Source organism: Typopeltis vanoorti, chromosome 20 (assembly GCF_054136105.1).
Source record: "Typopeltis vanoorti isolate ZY-2024b chromosome 20, IOZ_Tvanoo_1.0, whole genome shotgun sequence".
Taxonomy (NCBI): Eukaryota; Metazoa; Arthropoda; class Arachnida; order Uropygi; family Thelyphonidae; genus Typopeltis; species Typopeltis vanoorti.
In genome coordinates, this window is record NC_143568.1 from 11,303,265 (window position 1) to 11,324,503 (window position 21,239).

The 21,239-nt window shown below is 36.2% G+C and overlaps 1 protein-coding gene across 1 annotated transcript in view; it reads left to right on the top strand.

Annotated features, from left to right (window-relative positions):
- LOC150095225 (myelin transcription factor 1-like) overlaps window positions 1-20,825 on the top strand; it is a 171,412-nt gene extending 150,587 nt beyond the window's left edge. The window contains 2 exon segments of the mRNA XM_090410624.1: window positions 13,584-13,825; window positions 20,795-20,825. Coding sequence (XP_090266750.1) covers window positions 13,584-13,825; window positions 20,795-20,825 — 273 coding nt within the window.
- Window positions 20,826-21,239: the final 414 nt, after the last annotated feature.

Here is a 21,239-nt window from a genome sequence, read left to right on the forward strand (position 1 = left end):
AATGAATAGTATTACTCTAAGAAATCGATTTCATACAAACATAAAAAATAAGTAGTCATTTAATTGTATTAGAAGAAAATCATGTAAAGGTTGGCCAATTTTCTCAAACATCAACCTAAAAATGAAGGAACTGAAATGTAATACACTGAAGCCGAACTAGCTGATTATATTCCGGGGCACTATATACGATGATAAAACAAAAATATGTAAAATTGATTATGCAAAAATAGAAATAGGAAGTTTATATCACTGAACGAATTGTTGGTCTCTGTTAATAGGTGTAGCTATTTACGTAATGATTGCATACATTCACAACAAATAATCGCAACCTCAATTACATATTAAATAATTTGAGATTATATAGACTACAAATTATGCTAAGAAAACAGAAGAAAACATCTATTACAATAGGAAAAGGTGATCTACTGAAAAGTGGCCAGTCATCACAAATAATTTTCTTCCCAGATTTTCCTCTCTGAATGATCACAAACCGCAAGAATGAAGAGGTGCTAAGTAGCTCAAATCAGACTAAGAACTAGTTTAAGAAAAACACTTAGAATGGATTGAAACTATGGAGTCGATTAATATTATGGATGCTCCATGAAATTCAAAGTAAAACAAAAGTAATGTGGAGTTATCATACAGAGGACGATTGAAAACTGTTCTCTTATATGGCTGTCACATTTAAAAAGATATATGACAAATTTTGCTTGTGTCAATATATACTGGTAATATGTTTCAGAAGATCATTCATTTATATTAAAAATATATTATATTTTTAGTGAGATAAAATAAAAGCCACCAAAATTTAATATGTGGTGAGAGATATGCTGATTATCTCGGACTGAAAAATCTTTTCAGCATGGAGGACCAATTGGACAGCTGAGTGACATGTGAATTAAGACTCACTACTCAATACAAACACGAAGAAACATACACAAATATATTATATACGCATATTAATACATAATATATATGATGCGAATCTCACAGTATAATAAATGAATAATTTTAATATTAAAAAAAAAGCTGGAATACGGTGTCATGTTGTATTACATATGCATGCATAATATGGTAGAAGTCTTTAAAGAATAGAGATTAAAAATTAAATTAAAATGAAAAAATGTCAAGTAATAATATAATCTTTTATAAAACAGTGTGATTAGATTTTTTATTTCAGGAAAACATAAGACATCATTTCAAATTTAATAAATTAATTATTAATTTAATATAGCAACATATTTTCGAGTTGACTATTCAATCTCAGAGGCCGGAGATAATATTTAGAATATATATTAAAGTTTAACTTTTTCTCAATTGTATAAGTTAGCATCGGATCTAGCATATTACATAATACTGTGTAAGCTTGAATTGTTTTATTTATTTAAGTGACTCAAAGTTATAAAATAAAATGCTCGTTCTTATGATGTGACTCTTATTAGTCACATCATAAAGATGAAAATCTATGCAATTATTAGCATACAAAACATGAAATTGTGATGAACTCAACTAACTCAAACTCATCGCACCTACTCCCTCACACACACACACACATATACACAAACAAGCTGACACCTAAGATATAATCGTTATTTCAAAAATGAAATGTTTTCACGAAATCCGAATTACAATTGGAATAACATATTTTAAAGTACTAAAGCTATTCAATTAATCCCAATTTATTTCAAATTTATTTCAATCTTCAGGACTCTTTATTTTCATACTGCTATAGTTGATAGAAATTCTGGTTTATGTCTAAATATACTGACTTATCTCAGAAATTATAAGTATGAACTAAGTTTTTGAACATTATATATATAATATGAGAAGGCATCTAATATTTTCGTTCTTAATTGACATTTAAAGATAAACATTTTTGTAGGTCGTTAGTTTTTCACTAGAACTAACCTTTCTCTGCAGAACTACTCCATTATTATGTATAATGTATTTATATAGTATTTTCTTTCCAAGCTGTTTTACACAGAAACCTTCGGCTTATTAATTATTTACTTATGCACTTTTCTAATTACTAAGAGTAGTGATGTGGAAAAGTGCACGAGAGAGAGAGAGAGAGAGAGGAAGGGAGGGATTGACATTGACATATTCATAGAATGCAGTCAATACGATGTCTATATGTTCATACTTACTGACTGCATATGTAAAAGTGTTAAGTATAGACAAAAATTCGAATGTAACATTTTCTATCCTACAGACAGAAATATACTTTGTCTCTTGGGTTACCAGAAACATTTGAGTAAAACGTGTTGTTCCTTAGCGTTAATAACTTCAGACTTCTTAATTACTCTTTCCGCAATATTTAGCTCAGGAGAACTTCAAGAGTTTTCCCCATGTTTGTACTTTATCACATATATTTACGTTTTTACTTCCCACGGGAAGTTGTTAGTGCAGTTTGGTTTTGAGTTTAGATCAGAAATCTTGGAAGTATCTGCATAATTGTAATAATGTCGAAATATAAAAATGGTAAGTAAACATAATTAACAGAGATATTGTGGATTATTAGACGAATAATAGCAAAAACGTCCAACCTAAATTACTCAACAAGACTCCATCTTTATACGAGTACTAATTCACCCATTATTCTACAAATAGTAGAATAATGGGTGAATATATGACAGGTAGCCGATGAGACTAACTAGCAATTGTATCCCTTGTTAATGGTTGTAAATTAAAGGCAGAAAATTCATCTTAACTTTCGAGGACAACCTTCTATAAGAGTCTTGAAAGGAGGATCAACGAAAGTGAATTTATAATATGAATATGCCATATTTCATGTTTAGGATATGAAGATATAGTCGGGAATTTATATTCCTGTGTTTATCCCTGCCTTTATTTGTGTTTTTGCAAACTGAAAGAAGGAAACAGAAAGGCTTTTAGCTATAATAAAAAAAAGTCTCCATTTCATGTTCATTTAAAAAAATATTATCAATTACTGGAAATATTTATGCCAGCAACTGATCTTAAATATTTCATTTGTCCAATTTTTCGTCTGTCCTTAGACGATTTGAGTCCCCTAATTAGGTGTTTTAGGCAATTTAATGCAGCCGACTTGCCATTTCTTTGCTGTATCCCTCTAAGGGTAAATATTTTATGTCCGTAAATATGTGTATTCAAGGGGACGGTTTGTATGGTTGAGGGTTAAAAAACTGTTTCCTGAATGAAAAACCCGCAACCTCCGCATGCTGCCGGCTAACTCACTTTAACTGAAAGCCCTGATAAAGATTCCTTTCTCGTGTAATAGACGGGATCGATCTAGCTTCCAATTAAACGACTTCGTCGAAACCGACTAAGCTACGAAGGCTCGGTTTTCTTAATCTTAATTTTTATCGCAAAAAATAGAAATAAACAAACAGTCATCTGATAGTAAACTTTCTTGGATACTGAGAACACATATCTCAGCAAAAAAGATTACAGCAGTGATATTTTAATTTTCGTTTATAATAAACTGAAGTATAGACATAATTTTAAAACGAGTGCATATCATTTATACACCACATTTCAAGCTGGGCCAAATTATTTGGGTAAAGAGGCTTTCGGCTTTTTATAAATTAATATTTTCTTCTGAAAAATCATAAAATATCAGAATAGCAGAATGTGCGCAAATTTTAATATATATTTTTTAAATCGAATGACAAAAAACTTCGAACTTGTTGATGTCTTTTGAAAAGCGGGAAATACAGTTTAACCAAAAGGTTAAACTGTATTTGTTTCTTCGTTTTTTTTTTTTTTTTTTTGGGGGGGGGGGGGGGTAAATGTAAAGGGAACGGAACATTTCTGGTAGTTTCATAGAGATTACTTATGTTCATGTGCATGTAATTTATATGTAGATCTGAATTATTGGGGAAATGCGATTACTGTTTCATAATGCACATATAATTTCTACTGTCGAGTGTCAGAGAACTAAGGACTACATATACTGTGCTGAAATAAGCACTGGGACACTATTTTAAAATAAAGCACGCCGATATGTATATTCCTGTCATCATCACACATGGCCCATACCGTTATATAAGGCATACCTTGAGAATATACCTTGAGAGTCGAATGTATGTATGTATATGTGCGTGCGTGCGTGTGTGTGTTTCTGTATATAAAAATGTGTGCTTTTTTATATATATATATATATATATATATATATATATAAACACACACACACACACACACACACGCACGCACATATACATACATACATTCGACTCTCAAGGTATATTCTCAAGGTATGCCTTATATAACGGTATGGGCCATGTGTGATGATGACAGGAATTTACATATCGGCGTGCTTTATTTTAAAATAGTGTCCCAGTGCTTATTTCAGCACAGTATATGTAGTCCTTAGTTCTCTGACACTCGACAGTAGAAATTATATGTGCATTATGAAACAGTAATCGCATTTCCCCAATAATTATGCCTGGGGAAGGAGTGTCCCAGGTTCGATTCCCGTCGGTGATGTGAAGAGCTGAAGGATCTTCCTCAACCATAGCCAAGTTAACCGGTCTTGGGCGTGGACAGTAGGGTTTTTTACCCAGTTTATCCTGAGGTTCTTTATCCCGCAAAGCAGGCAAACCGGACTTGAGAACTCAACACTACAGGACATAGGATACACCAGGGCTAACCACCTTATCCTGTGAACGGCTTGAGGTCCGATGATTAATAAACCCTCGACACCGCAAGGTTAACACGTTCATTGCCAATCGCGCGATGCGAGTTCTCACCAAACGGCCGATCACGCGTTATCGCGTTGACGTCGCTAACTAAATAAAAAAATAAAAAAAATTTGGCCACCACACGAAATTCCAATTTTCAGCTTGGCAATGAAAGTGTTAAAGAGGGTAAAAGGAAGATGAGATGAGATATATATATATGTGATAATCTGTTGTATTTACTCGGTATGAAGATATGTTCACATTTTTTACTGACTGAAATCCGAGAAATAGACAAACGATCAATTTATTTAATTAACATACAATACAATAAGTTTCGTCGGAAGGCCGATTCTCCAGGCGTGAGAACTTTGAAAACAAAATAAAAAACACCACAAAGAAACATTGTACTACTACAAAACGACTATAAACCTCAGTTAAGTTTGAACTGTAGCTACAGTATAGTCCGGGCTAAAGTTCTATTGTTAGGCATCTGCGAGCGTGTGATTTCACGAGTGCGCCAGTATCTGATAGCAGAGCTAAATGAGTCCGGTATTTTGTATTTTGTAACTAAGGTTACTGTTTATGTGATGAGAGTCCAGGACAATTTCTTTAGAATCGACTGTGCGGCGTCCTACCTCGTCGTGGCATATATGAAGGTTTGAAGTTGTTGTCCAGTTTATCTCATGTTGGCGACTTTCACTATTTGTATTCACTGAGAACAGGACATGGCTTGAGAGGGCGCTTGCTCTGGTTCTGTCGTAAGCAATGTCTCTTTGATGTTCCTCGAGACGTAGGATTGGACTTCTCAGTTTGGCCCTAATATGGTTTCGCGCAGTCACATGTGATTTTATACACCCCTGGAAACTGAAGATGGTTGTGAGCCTGTTTAGGTTTGCTTAGAATTGATCCGAGTTTAGGAAGAGTAGAAAAGCACGTTTTTATGTTACATTTTTTTAAAAGTCTTCTTAGTTTCTGGGAGAGCGAGCTGATGTACGGTAAAGAGATATAACCTTTGGGGTTGTCCTGTGTTTCTGCGTTGTTTTGATGACGACGGTATAGTTGTTTATTAATAGTTTTTGAAGAGTAGCCATTATTTGCGAAGATTCTTTCTAGATGTTGTAGTTCATTTTTTAGCTCTTCCTCATCTGACAATACAGACCTGGCGCGATGCACTAGAGTGGAGATAATATCCAACTTCTGTGCTGGATAGTGGTGTGAGGACGCATGCAGGTATCTATCCGTGTGCGTTGATTTTCTAAAGATCGAGATTTCTATGGAGTCAGGCTTCTTTAAAAATCTCGATCTTTAGAAAATCAACGCACACAGATTCGTCACGGATTCGACCTGCATGCGTCCTCACATCACTATCCAGCACAGAAGTTAGGTATCATCTCCACTCTAGTGCATCGTGCCAGGTCTGTATTGTCAGATGAGGAAGAGCTAAAAAATGAACTACAACATCTAGAAAGAATCTTCGCAAATAATGGCTACTCTTCAAAAACTATTAATAAACAACTATACCGTCGTCATCAAAACAACGCAGAAACACAGGACAACCCCAAAGGTTATATCTCTTTACCGTACATCAGCTCGCTCTCCCAGAAACTAAGAAGAATTTTAAAAAAATGTAACATAAAAACGTGCTTTTCTACTCTTCCTAAATTCGGATCAATTCTAAGCAAACCTAAACAGGCTCACAACCATCTTCAGTTTCCAGGGGTGTATAAAATCACATGTGACTGCGCGAAACCATATTAGGGCCAAACTGAGAAGTCCAATCCTACGTCTCGAGGAACATCAAAGAGACATTGCTTACGACAGAACCAGAGCAAGCGCCCTCTCAAGCCATGTCCTGTTCTCAGTGAATACAAATAGTGAAAGTCGCCAACATGAGATAAACTGGACAACAACTTCAAACCTTCATATATGCCACGACGAGGTAGGACGCCGCACAGTCGATTCTAAAGAAATTGTCCTGGACTCTCATCACATAAACAGTAACCTTAGTTACAAAATACAAAATACCGGACTCATTTAGCTCTGCTATCAGATACTGGCGCACTCGTGAAATCACACGCTCGCAGATGCCTAACAATAGAACTTTAGCCCGGACTATATTGTAGCTACAGTTCAAACTTAACTGAAGTTTATAGTCGTTTTGTAGTAGTAAAATGTTTCTTTGTGGTGTTTTTTATTTTTACTTTATATATATATATATATATATATATATATATATATATATATATCTTCTTCTTTGGTGCATCAATCCGAAAATTGGTAAATATAGCAGCACATCACAACATCCTGTCTTGTGACTTCCTTTTTATCTCTTCATAACTCTTACTGCCAGTTAGCATCATTATGTTATTTATATATGAAATTCTTGGTCTGCCTCGTGGCCTCTTTCCTTCTACAGTCCCCTCCATTATTTCTGTAATCAGTCCCCCATGCCTCAAATGGTGTACAATTAGGCTTTTTCTTCTCTTATTGATGTGTTACATTAATGACTGCCCTTCATGAACTATATTCAGAACTTCTTCATTACTTTTCTTTTCTGTCCAACTAATTTTCATCATCTTTCTCCAGCACCAAAGTTCAAATGCCTCCAACGTTTTCGCGTCTTGTTTTGTTAGGGTCCAGGGCTCACAACCATATAATGCAATGCTCCACATGTAAGTTTTCTCTAGCCTTTTTTTGAGCTGGATGCTAAGTCCTTTACTGGTAAAAATGTTTCTTCTGTTATAGAATGCTTTTTCGGCTAGGATTATTCGTGCTTTAATATCTGATTGGTTTCTTCCATCTTCTGTAATAAGACTTCAAGATATTTAAAAGAGGATACCTGTTGTAGTAGGTTAGTATTTATTTCCAGGTTTATTTTCATTGGATTTGCTTTACTTGTAATTAATAATTTTGTTTTCTTATAATTAATTTTTAGGCTGTACTGTGTGAAGTTTTCTTCCATCTTTGTTAGGGTGGCTTTCAGTTTGTTTTCGTTATCAGTTAAAACTGCTATATCATCCGCAAACCATAGCCAGTTAATATCAATTCCATGTATCGTAATTCCGGTTTCTATTAGTTCTTCCAGTTTATTTATTGCATCTTCAATGTACCGATTAAACAATATGGGTGAAAGAGAGCACCCCTGTCTTACACCTCTACGTATTTTTGCTATTGCGGTTTTTGTTATATTGCTGGCTGCTTCTATTAGGGCTTCTTGATGCTTGTAAATATTAAATATGAGTCTTCTATCTCTCCAATCTACCTTTATTGTTTTTAGGAGGTGAAACATTTGATTCCAGTCAATACTATCGAAGGCTTTCTCCAATTCAAGAAAGACTATCGGAGTATTTTGATTCTTCTCCAATCTTCTTTCAATAACTGCTCTTAGAGCTAGGATTGCTTCTCTTGTCCCCTGCTGTTTCCTGAATCCAAACTGGTCATTGCCAACATATTCTTCAACCTTCTTTGTTAGTCTTTTTTGTATGATTTTGAGTAGTATTTTCGAAGCATGTGATATTAAGCTTATTGTTCGATGATTTTCACAATCGTTTGCATTATTTGCTTTAGGAATGGGTCTGATAGAGTATTGTGTAAAATCTTTGGGAATGATCCCGGTTTCATAAATATCTTTATGATCTCGAAAAGGTATGACTTAGGAAACATAACTAAGTATTTTATTAATTCTGAAGGGATGTTATCAGTTATCAGGGATGTCATCTTCTATAGCCTTGGCATCTAGATCTTTTTCACTATATAGATCTTCTAAGTACTCCTTCCATCTTTCCAAAATTTCTTCCTTATCTATAAGTATGTTCCCCTGTTTATTTTTGATAATTGTACTTCTTGTCTTGTTTTGCTGGCTTATTCCTTTTATAATGTTATAAGCTTTATCGATTCTTCCAGTCTTTGTTAATCTTCTATTTCTTTAATTTCTCTGTATACCATTGTTCTTTTGCTTCTTTACGCTTTCTATTTATCATATTTTTATATGTTTATATTTGTCTTTGCTTTCTTCCTTTATGGAGGTTTTGTATTTTCTTCTTTCATCTATTAGATCTAGAATGTCCTGGGTGATCCATGGTTTTTTTATTTGCTTCTTCCTTAATCCAATGCAGTCATTGGCGGCCTTGATGATTGTATCCATCAAATGAGTCCATTTTTCCTCTATGTTTTTCTTTTTCCTCTCTCCGGTTTTAATGATTTCATCAGTTTGCTGTTTATAGTTTCTATGGTTTTCCTCTGTTTCCAGGTTACTTATGTTCCATTTGGGCCTTTTCCTTGGTTATGACAACTTTTTAAATTTCAGATAAAACAGACCACAATAAAACCAAATTGTGGTCACTATCAACATCAGCTCCCGGGTAACTTTTGCATGATTTTACTTGATTTTTAAATCTATTTCTTGTCATAATATAATCTATTTGGTACCTTCCTATATCCCATGGCATTTTCCAAGTATACCTTCTTCTTTTTGGTACCTCATACCAGGTATCAGTAATGATCAGATTGAATTGGTGGCAGAACACCAAAAGTCTATCTCCTCTTTCATTTCGGCATCCAAGTCCATACTTTCCCACCTCTCTACCATCTTTGCCTTCACCAATGACTGCATTCCAATCCCCCATGACAATAAGATTATCTTCCTTCTTGGTAAGTTTCATTAGATTCTCAATATCTACATATACTCTCTCAACTTCATCACTGTGGTCACTAGTAGACATGTAAGCTTGTATTATTATAATATTTGTTATAATATTATAATAATACAGTACACCTTCTACAGTATACCAAGTATACCTTCTTCTTTTTGGTACCTCATACCAGGTTAAATCTAGTTTACCATCTTTGCCTTAACCAATAACTGCATTCCAATCCCCCATGCAAATAAGATTATCTTCCTTCTTGGTCAGTTTGATTAGATTCTCAATATCTACATTTGTCAACAACCAGAGAAGTACCAGACTTCGAAAGAGGTTTTATGTCATGTCGTATCAATTGTAAGCAAATCCGTTTGTGATATTATTAAAATAAATTAAAATATGCATAGTATTATTAAAAGACTACATCACCCAAAATCAACTGTGGGCCATATTATCAACCGATGGTAGTGTAATATGGTACCTTGGTAGCTCAGCTAAAACACGCACAAAATAAATAAATAAATAAGAAAGAAAAAGACTCAGAAGCTAACATAAAGAAACCAAACAGTGGTACTCAGTCTGGAAGTATGAAAATCTGCAGTCCGAAATTGAAACGATCATTTTAGATTTCGGCATGAGAATAATTGCTCATAAGCCAAACATGGATCCTGGCAATCAACAGCGAAGGCTTCACTGGTGTAAAGACCACAGTGTCAAAATGACAGCATTTTTGCTTCAAAAATGTTAAATAAATATGATAAATAAATAAATTAAATAAATAAAAGGATAAATATGAGCATGAAGGTTAACTTCTTTTCACTCTCATTTAGATTATTTCTGTGAATTACTGTTGCAATAAGGGAAGAGAAAGGCGAAATTTTCGTAATGATGTAAAAAAACTGAAAAATGAGGAGGCTCGAAGATACTAAACATCATAGTGACCGTTTTCGATTTGCATTTAAAAAGGAAAACTACTGTTTTTATCTACCACATAAAAACTCAGTTATCACAAAAAGATCAATTAAAGACAAGAAAATATTTTCTCCAAAATCCGAAGGCAGGAATTAGAATAAACATTTACTTAGTGTTTTATTCATTTTACTCACAATTTTATAAAATAATCCGAATTTTTTCATTATGTTAAAAATAAATTTAAACCAATAATAAAAGAAATACTTGTTATACACTAATTATATGAAGAGCCAAAGGCGACATGAACTTATTTAAGTTAGGGATATTGCATCCCATATTGTTTCTTAGCCGAATAAGAAACTCAAAAAGTTTCATGCCGAATATAGAAACTATATAAAGTTCGGCGATTCCAAGCGTAAGCAAATACCTGGATAGCAGCACCTGACCCATTTGGTAGTGCAAACTGAGGCAACTCATAGAAAGGGTGGAGCAAGCTCCGATCACTATTCTTGGTATTTACCCATAATGTGAACTTAGCTCCTAGGAGCTGTATTACTGTTCTATATTATGAGAGAAGGTTGAAACCCAGACCGGTTTCAACCTTATGAATAAGTAAAGCCGTCTCTGAAAATTCGGACGATCCCTAGGCCACTCAATAGTGGGCGAAAAACCGTCCATCTCAACGTTGGCTCCACTCAGTGATGGCCTTCCACCCACCACCACCACCACCGAGCAGAACTGCTCATATTCCGGAGAAAAGCATTCACCGACAAAACTCCTCACCGGGCCGTACCGGAAAACACTTCCCTCAGAGACTCAAATTGCTCCCTTAAGGCAAAAACCTTAAGAGAGCGTACTCATATTTGCAATAGCCGAGCCTCAATTAAACTTCATTGGCTACAGCATTGCCAGACCGGTTTCAACCCTCATTGAGGTCTCATCAGTGAGTAAGAATGGGAGTTCATGTCTCTCATCATCGGCCTTTGGATCCCCCCCCCCCACCCCCCCCCCCCCCCACCCCCCCCCCCCCCCACCCCCCCCCCCCCCCACCCCCCCCCCCCCCCACCCCCCCCCCCCCCCACCCCCCCCCCCCCCCACCCCCCCCCCCCCCCACCCCCCCCCCCCCCCACCCCCCCCCCCCCCCACCCCCCCCCCCCCCCACCCCCCCCCCCCCCCACCCCCCCCCCCCCCCACCCCCCCCCCCCCCCACCCCCCCCCCCCCCCACCCCCCCCCCCCCCCACCCCCCCCCCCCCCCACCCCCCCCCCCCCCCACCCCCCCCCCCCCCCACCCCCCCCCCCCCCCACCCCCCCCCCCCCCCACCCCCCCCCCCCCCCACCCCCCCCCCCCCCCACCCCCCCCCCCCCCCACCCCCCCCCCCCCCCACCCCCCCCCCCCCCCACCCCCCCCCCCCCCCACCCCCCCCCCCCCCCACCCCCCCCCCCCCCCACCCCCCCCCCCCCCCACCCCCCCCCCCCCCCACCCCCCCATGCAACTATACCAGATGACGATTCGTCGTATAATCACCTATGCCTCTCCGGCCTGGAGCCACTCCTCTAATGCTAACATTATCAAAATACAGCGAGTGCAGAACAAGTCCTTGAGAATGATTCTGAACGCCCCGTGGTATGTTAGAAACAATCAACTCCACAGAGACACAAATATTCCTTATATTTTCTCTTTTCTACTATCCTTAGCAACCAAGTGTTTCCTAAAGACGTCCACACATCCCAACGATTTGGTTCAGCAAGCTGCAGCATATGATCCAACGGACATATTCAAATATAGAAGACCAAAAGCTATATTAGCATTCCATTGCGATGCATAATCTCCATGCCCATTCAGGGCGAGCAAACTGCTCATAAATTTTACCCTCACTGTAACCACAACAGATAGCGGGGAATATGAAAAGCATCTTGCTTCACCCCAAAAGAAATAAATGTCAATTGTCAATTGGTATTAACTAGATCTACTTACTCATTGATGAGACCCCAATGAGGGAGGAAACCGGTGCGGGTCGGATCTGGCATTGAGATGCTCCGCTTGGAGGTAGGTTTTTGCCTGTCTCTGAGTGGGGGCCACCGCTGAGATTATGGCTCTGCTTGGTGGTGGGGTGAGCCTGCCAATGGGTAGAGCCAATGCTGAGAAGTTCTTCTTGGTGATAGGGTGAGCCTGTCACTGAGTGAAACAACGCCGAGTTGGGCGATCTTTCGGGATCGTCTTATTTTTAGAGCCCGCTTCACCTATACATAAAGGTTGAAACCGGTCTGGGTAGTGCCCTTCTCTCATAATGTAGAACAGTAATACAGCTCCTAGGAGCTAAGTTTACATTATGGGTAAATACTAAGAATAGTAATCGGAGCTTGCTCCACCCTTTCTATGATTTGCCTCAGTTTGCACTACCAAATGGATCAGGTGCTGCTATCCAGGTTGCTTACGCTTGGAATCGCCGAACTTTATATAGTTTCTATATCCGGCATGAAACTCTTTGAGTTTCTTATTCGGCTAAGAAACAATATGGGATGCAATATCCCTAACTTAAATAAACTTGTTATACACATTTCCGGATTGGCGAAAAAATTTTACTCGCATCAAAAATGGATATCATTTTCGAAATCAGTGCAGCAAATCTATCTAGGCAAAAAAAATTATGTGAAAACAAATCCCATTCAATAAACTTTGATTCCTAATTTGTACAGTTTGCGGATAAAAGTTTCTCTAAAATAGCTCAAAAGGAAAAAATGGTATGTGCTGGGAAATTTACAGTCCCATTCAGGGCCATTCTTGCTTCATACACGTCTCCACAATGTAAGAATTCTTTTTTTTTTTCTAATTTAGTTTTGGAAGAGTTACTACATCATTATTTAATATTATTATAAACTTAAATTTAGGCTCTAAGTTTAAGTAATGATACTTTATTTTCGAAGTCCCTGTCCATTTGTCAGCCAGCAATAAGATTTATCGAACCTACTATCCATTGCAGTTATTTTGTAGCGTGAATAAAAGTGAGACATATTTTCAAGGAAAATTTGAGCCTCTGCTTTTTCATCTGCTTGCTGAATTTATGGTGGAGTATGAGGAATATGCCTACTTTAAGCATCTTTATAAATATTTATATAAGTATATATAAATATAAATATTAAAATAAATATAATATAAATATGTCGTTTTAAATTAAAGCAATTTTCCTCTCTATTTCTTGCCAAGGTAGGGTAAAACCACGTAGAGCAGAATACTTACACATAAATCCATGACAATTATATTAAATGAAATCTTTTATCATCATCATCAAATAAAAAAGCCTAAAAGATAAACTGAAAAAACTCCGCTTCCGTTGATCTGATTCATGTCTTTTTTCCCTACTTTAGCAGGACAACATTTCCCTGTCCCAGAAGTCGAGCCACCTATCGGAATACTACGAGTCTCTTCGGAACAATTTTATTTCCCTCCTGGACCACGTACGTTTACCGAACTTTGACGAAAAGCCTACGGCTGACAACTTTGACACGTACCTCAACAAGCTTCAATCTCTCTGCACTGATAATTATAAAGAAGAGAACAAAAATGTCTTTTCCTCTGTGAAACAAGCCTTACAGGACTTCGCTACGCCAATGTAAGTTCTTCGATTGGATAAATTTCAAATTTAGATGTTGCATTAGTATTCAAACTCCATACATTTTATTTTCGGATGACTTTTCTTTAGATCATAGCAGAAAATAAACAAAACATTGTTCTTTAAGATGGGCTATTTTAGAGAAAATTTTATTCCCATCTCAACCGAATAATCTCTGAAATTCCTTAAAACGAAGGGTTGGATTTTCGTAGCCTAATCTCATTCTGCTTCTTAAACAGTTGTGACATTTACAAGTGCTTAATAAGAAATGATTTTAGCATTTATAAAATAATAGAGCTGTTTTAACAACCCTACTTGTTTACGTGTTAAACAATAAACTAGCCCACAAGTTTGACTTAACTTCTCACAATAGATGAGAGAACTCAACTTCAGAAGAACAATTCGCTGCCATAATTTCTATATATACTTAGTGCAGGTTCGTATGCATTTTACGTTGCTTTTCAGAAATGTGAACACCATTTATAAATATATTCTGTAACCATCAAAGATATTCATAAGAATTCATTTTAATTCACTGATCTGTCTTAAAATATATAAATCAACATATTATCTTAAAGCTTTATCAAAATCAGATACGCATTACTTTTGTTAATGATTAATCTAATCCAAATTGTTTAAATAACTGTGATTTCAAAATATGCCGGCCGTTTTTTTTTTATTCTGTTCTCGGCTTTTCAAGTATTTCTAGTAAACAATATACCGTCCTTTCAGAGCTATATCTCGTCTTGAATTACCCCCCTCACACTTTAATAATGCTTATAAGTATGTCGCATAGCATAGCATAATATAATATAATATAATGTTTATTACTTGTTTCATCTTATGTTCATAGTTGCGTTATTACTTATTTCATACAGTGCTTGTGTCCATATATGATGTTATGAATACAAGCTTTCTTTCTTTAGCTAAAGAAAGAAAATTTCGTAAGAGAATAATATTATGGCATACTCACATCATACTTAGATTCATATGAAGCTATGTAATAATTGCTGAGCAATCACTGTAAATTGAAAAAATGTCTTCTTTAACACAGCCGAAAAGTTAAACTGGTATTCCTCTTCGTCCAATAGTAAAATAAGTCCACTAATCCACCTTCTCTCTAAATACTTATCAAAGCTTCTCAACTGGACATTCAAATCAACCCGAATGATATTTAGCCAGTGTAGACGTGGTGTCATTATTCATAAAAGATTCTATTGAAGAATCCGGCACTATTCTTGAAGATTTATTTTCAATGTACACCACAAATCTTTTCGAACATTGCCATCAATCATCTTTTTTTGTTTGGAGGAAAGTTTTATTTCCAGAAATACTGTTTCTGGAAATAGACGACGGGGTCCCCTTCCTATCAACTCCTACAGCTAATTTATACATGGAAAATTTTGAAACTGTCACCAACTACCACCAAAGCCACACTTATCGTGGCAAATGTGACGATATTTATCGTTTGAAGCAAAGTTTAAATCCTTGATGATTTTGTTTATTTCTTTAATAAGTGTCACCCTAAAAATAAGTTCACACTAGAAACTGAAAAGAAGAACAAATTTCCATATTTAGAAATTTTAATAATAATAAATATGAGGGGCAATAAAGCCAATCCATACAGGATGATTCTTCCACGTCATATCCTTTCATCATCCATAACAAAAACTCTGATTCGTCACAACTTAAAAAAATAGAGCTTCCACAATTCTTAAAGATGATGAAATAAAGAGAAAATGAAATTAATCTTCAATTTCACAAGTTTCTTTAAAATGATTACTCAAAAAAGTTACTAAATAATTACTCTTCTGTGAGGTTCCATTTTCTTGCCATATATATGCTTTTCGAGACATAATCGCAATTTTTAACGATGCTTTTAAACTCTGCACCTTACAAAATGCTCTACGTTTAACCGAAAGAAAGCGTTCGTTTTGAAAAATACCCTACAGTGAACAAGATTCCATGTTCTTGGGGAAAAGCATCTATAAATTAAACTGTAAAAAAATTTTGAAAACACCGAAGCAACATCTAATTTAAAAGCAAAGTTAATCGTGGTCTTACTTTACACATTTTGAGAAAATGTGTAAAGACTTGACGAAATGAACTGGGCATCTGCTTCGATGCTTTACCTACAAGATAATCCAATCTCTATGGATATTGTCTTCTAGGTAAGGACATTTAAGGAATCCTCAGAAGTAATAAGATCACATGGCGCCTTAAACAGGAATCAGGGCCTCATAATACATGACATTTGGAAGTCTCTGCAGAAAAACTTAGCAGACCCCGATTACGCCGGTAAGATCTAAAAACTTTGCTCAACAGTGAATGACTTATGCTTAATTATGTGAAAAAACATAAGCGTCAAATGACGTATCAAGCATGGCTATCTTCCGTTACTATTATTATTAATGTTATACTTTTCAAAAACAACTACTGTTAAAATTCTCAGATCGTTTTGGTATATTCTGCAAATATGTTTGAAAAAAATCTTGTTCTTTGTGGCTACAACAAACACATTTTTTTCTTTTACCCTCTGCATGCAACAATGCATAGTTATACATGTTTAAAGTAATCCGTTCCCAATTTCACTCCTAAAATTTTGAAAGCACTGAAAAGTCACTTTGTTATTGCAAAACACAGCTGTACTGAGAACAACTATTATACATGTATGTATTTAACCTCATTAAACTATAGACTGGAGTTATAGCATGCCATACATTATCACGTCTGATATACTACTCGACAAAATGAGCAAAACACTAAAAATGTGGTGTAACTGGTGCAATTTCGAAGAAGCAGAAAAACGTTGGTATGGTGGTGCACAATACAATAACAATGACGTGAGGAAACAGAGAGAAATGTCGACAGGTAAAATGGACATTACATACGAGTGTATAAGAATTACCAAAAAAGATCACATTATAGAAGTCGACATAGTATGCTCGAAAATATGGTCACATAACAGCATGGCATATGACCCCTTCTCTAACGGCTAAACAAACTTGACAGCTGGACCATGGTCGATATAAGGGTGTCTATAACACTTTGTGGCAACAAATCCCATTCTTACACCAGGATACATCTCCATCATTTGAGCTCTATGAGGAGTGGAATTGTATGAAAAGAAAATCTGCCAACCGCACCCCTACAAAGTCGCATATATGGTTCAACGATTCTGTTCTCGATACCTCTGAGTAGTTACAGTATCCCTGTCAAAAATACGAATAGGTTCAGCGGTCGTTGATCATTATTTGGCTCCATACGAGAACATTGCCTCTCCTGTAAGTGTCCCCTTCTGTTGTTCAGGAGGGGGGGGGGGGTGCCACATTCTTCGTTCCCTCCAGAACAAACAATGCCTAAAAACCTTTGTAGGCTAAAACTGGACTCATCACAGAATTGTATACCATTTGTCAGGACTTCAAGTCAATGTTCATGGCAGCAGCTTCAACGAGCTGTGAGGTAGTTTGTGGTTAATGGGATACAAATCATTGTCTTCCTTAACACGTTCATTGCCAAACACGCGATATCCCGCGATGCGAGTTCTCACCAAACGGCCGATCACGCGTTATCGCGTGGACGTCGTTATCTAACTGAAAAATAAATAAAAAAAGCTGGCCACCACTCGAAATTCCAATTTTCAGCTTGGCAATTAACGATATCGCGCCATCACGCGATGCGAGTTCTCACCAAACGGCCGATCACGCGTTATCGCGTGGACGTCGCTAACTAAATAAAAAAATAAAAAAAATTTGGCCACCACACGAAATTCCAATTTTCAGCTTGGCAATGAAAGTGTTAAATAGCGTCTACGCTTGAATCGTAGCCTTCTTAACACAGTGCGGTTGGAAATGCTTTCACCGTAGCAACCTCAACAGACAGTTGCTGAACGGTAATAGGGCTTCGTCTTGTTATTACAGCCAGACAGAGATCTTTCTGGTTGATGTATCCCTCCTGTGACCTCAGCTAGTTTTTCTAGTAATGGTTCCTGTCTCCTGAAACAGCGTCCATAATGCCGAGATGGCACTTCGTAAATTAAGAAAACATGCCATCTTCCCAGCTTCAAATTGTCCAACGAACCTGCATCTCAAAGAATCACACGTCAACGATGATGACCTGCCATCCTAAAGGTATTGGGTATGTGGGTAACCCACTGAGCAAACCAAAAACGGGAATAGAATAATGTGGGTGAACCAATGTTTTTATAGAGATGAGCAATTTGTGTTATGTGCGGACATATTGAGTGGTACGTCAATTTCTATTGGGTACTCGGAATTTGCATGCCAGAATGCCTATTATATCGAGTATTCGTGTGTGTGTGTGTGTGTGTGTGTGTGTATATATATATATATATATATATATATATACACACACACACACATATATATATATATATATAGAGAGAGAGAGAGAGAGCCAGCCTGCAAAGTCCAGTAGTTAGCGTACCGCGCATAATAATTTGCCCATAATACTTTCCCGTAACCTGCCGGAAGAGACCTAGGGTAAATTTTATCCTTAGTAGACGGAGAGAATGCAGTCAACTTTCTAAATTGGGAGTAGAAAGTGAAATAATTAAACTTTTTTAAAAATAATGAGCAATTTTCTCTGAAGTTCCTTTCCTATAAGGGGTTTTATATTAAGCAGTGAATATTTTCAGATGAGGTTTTCCTGGAAACGCAATTAGTCAACTATATTTATTGTAAAACCGCTAAGGCCATTAAAAAGATTCATTTTCGAACTTATGGATTCTAGAACCGTGTTAGAATAACTCTTTTTATCCATAGTAGAATTTATGTAAAATCCATAATTTCGAAAATGAATGCTGATCACCGTGTAACACTAAAAGAAAAGCCATTAAAAAGATGTTTTGCTGAAATGATATTCTTCATATTCATATATACGAGACTGCAGACTATATAATATTCATTCACCAGAGATATGATTGTACAATCTCTGAAAGTTTCTGACTTCGCTGTTTAATAAACAAGCTTAATGATGTTTCTCTTTCTCAAACTGAGATTTTCCGTAATACTTGCTCTATAGGAAGATCTAATATGAAGATTTCTGCCTCCCTAATAATTTGGGACTTAGTATTCACTTGGTACTCTAGAGAAATTAAGATATATCTTCTATGGTAGAGATAACATTTGTCTAATAATAAGTCTCTCTCATTAAGAGTCACGACAGGAGTCTTTGTGAAAAGGACGCCGAATCGCAAAGCTTCGCATGTATAATCATAAATATCACCATGGATAGTCAAGGGACTTAATCTTCCAATAAAAGTTTAACGTGGCTTATCTTATCTAAAGAAAGTCGTGGTAAATCATCACCAGTATGTATATTTGCATATTTATAGAATATGCAAATTTATTTATTTATAGAATATGACTGCTTCAAAGCATATATAGTACATCTTTTACTTACCTAGCAGTTCTACAAAAATAAAGCGTCAACTAATTATATTATCGGACAGGCTTCACCTGAAAATATTTACCGTATAATAATTCCTTGTGTGGAAAAGAATCTTGGAAAAAATTGCTCGTGTTTAAAAAAAAAGTTTATTTATTCCACTTTGTTCTCGGCCATTTAAAAGCTGTCTTCCTACTTTCTGTAGGAAGGATAGAGGATTCCTTGCTCGTACAATTGAAATTATAAAGGATTACGAACAAATCCGTTACTCTGTGGAAATAAAAAGAGAATAGCATATGGGCCACATTCTACAAAATTAAAATCAGTCCCTGATTACGGACCTCGATGCCCATCTCGAGGATGGATGGCTGAATGGATGTAAAACATAATGATTTTATTTTGTTGTGAGGAATGAAAGTCCATTCTTTAAGTTGATTTAAGATAATGATGATAAAGCAATATACCGATATGCCAAATTTTAATTTTTCTAGTTCATGCCATAGGAGAAGGAGGTTCTGGTCCAAGACTGTTTCTGAAATGTGACGTAGATTAAAACCCCTCAACTTTTCAGTGGGAAGAGCCTGTGTAAAATATTTTAATGAGCTTCTTATTTGGAGTGAAAGTTGTTTTGTGATCGTTAAAATATGAAGTAAAATTATCATTTTTGTAATATTAATTGGCCAACAAATCTAATGTCTTTATTTCTTTTTATAAAAGGTTTACTTATTTTCACTATGATACAAGTTTAAACTTTTTTTTGTGCATATTTTTTCATCTGGAGTTTAATGTTCCAGTAGAGTGGTCAATTTCACAATTAGAGAAAACTTTCAATACACACCGTATCTCCTTTCCGTAAACTTGCTCCTACTGTTAATCCACATTTAAAAATATGAACGCATTCAATAACTGGTCGCTTTCTAGCATTCATCTTCTTTCAATGAAATTTTTTTCTGTTATTCCATGGATATCATTTTTACTTGTTTCTATAAGCAATGTCTACTCACCAACTGAATGAAGTAACAGATTCCATCGTTGATCCTTCACCCTTTTCAACATGCTCAAGTCTGAGCACAATTTCAACGTACTTCATATACATTTTTAATGTGCGTGTCTCATTAATACTGAATAATTGATGGCAAAAAACAGAAAAGAAAATAATAACATGAGTACCAAACAGAAAGTGAACAAATAAAAACTGAAACATAAGTAAAGTATTTCAAGTTATTTTAGAATTTTATCTTTCCCTAATATGGATAATGCATATACTAAGTAAACCTTGCATAAATAATAAACAATAATTGTATGTGTTTCTCATAAATATGTCAATGTGTCCTTGTTTTGTACATGCTACTCTAAATTTTGCAACTTTGTTTCTTTAAGCGAAGGTTAAGAAAATTTTGCATCTTATACCGGTCCATAATATAATTAAAGAGTGAATGGAAATCAGTTCACTTTTACATCAGAAATATCACTTAATTAGTGTTTATTTTGTGTATTTGATATCTAAATTTAGATTCCCAGTGTGCTTTAGTTTCTTGAACATATTTCATTCTCTTTCAGCCAACATCCTAATGGATGGGTGAGATCCTGAAGGCTGCCAAATCATCAAAAATCAGAAACAATGAACTGATGCCTGTTTTATATCATGATGAGTGTAAATAAATCGCAGCATATACTATACATTTTTTCTGCTGAAACCGATATTTTCATTCGTGTTGTGAAAATCCAGTGAAGAAATGATATTTACGCCAAGAGTGTATCAAAGCGCACTTGTATCCAGGAGGAAAACATAAACTATGAAGAGTGTTCAACACAATAAACAGCACAATATTCATTTCATCTTGCTTCAGAAAAAACAGTGAAGCTTTGTGAATAAAAGCATCTTCGTGTATAGCGACATTTCCGGTTATGCTGTCGAACCCATTCCAGAGTTTTACTCTTGTGCAATATTTAATGGCCCAGCAAATCAAGGCTGCCACATATATATATAATATACACACCAAGG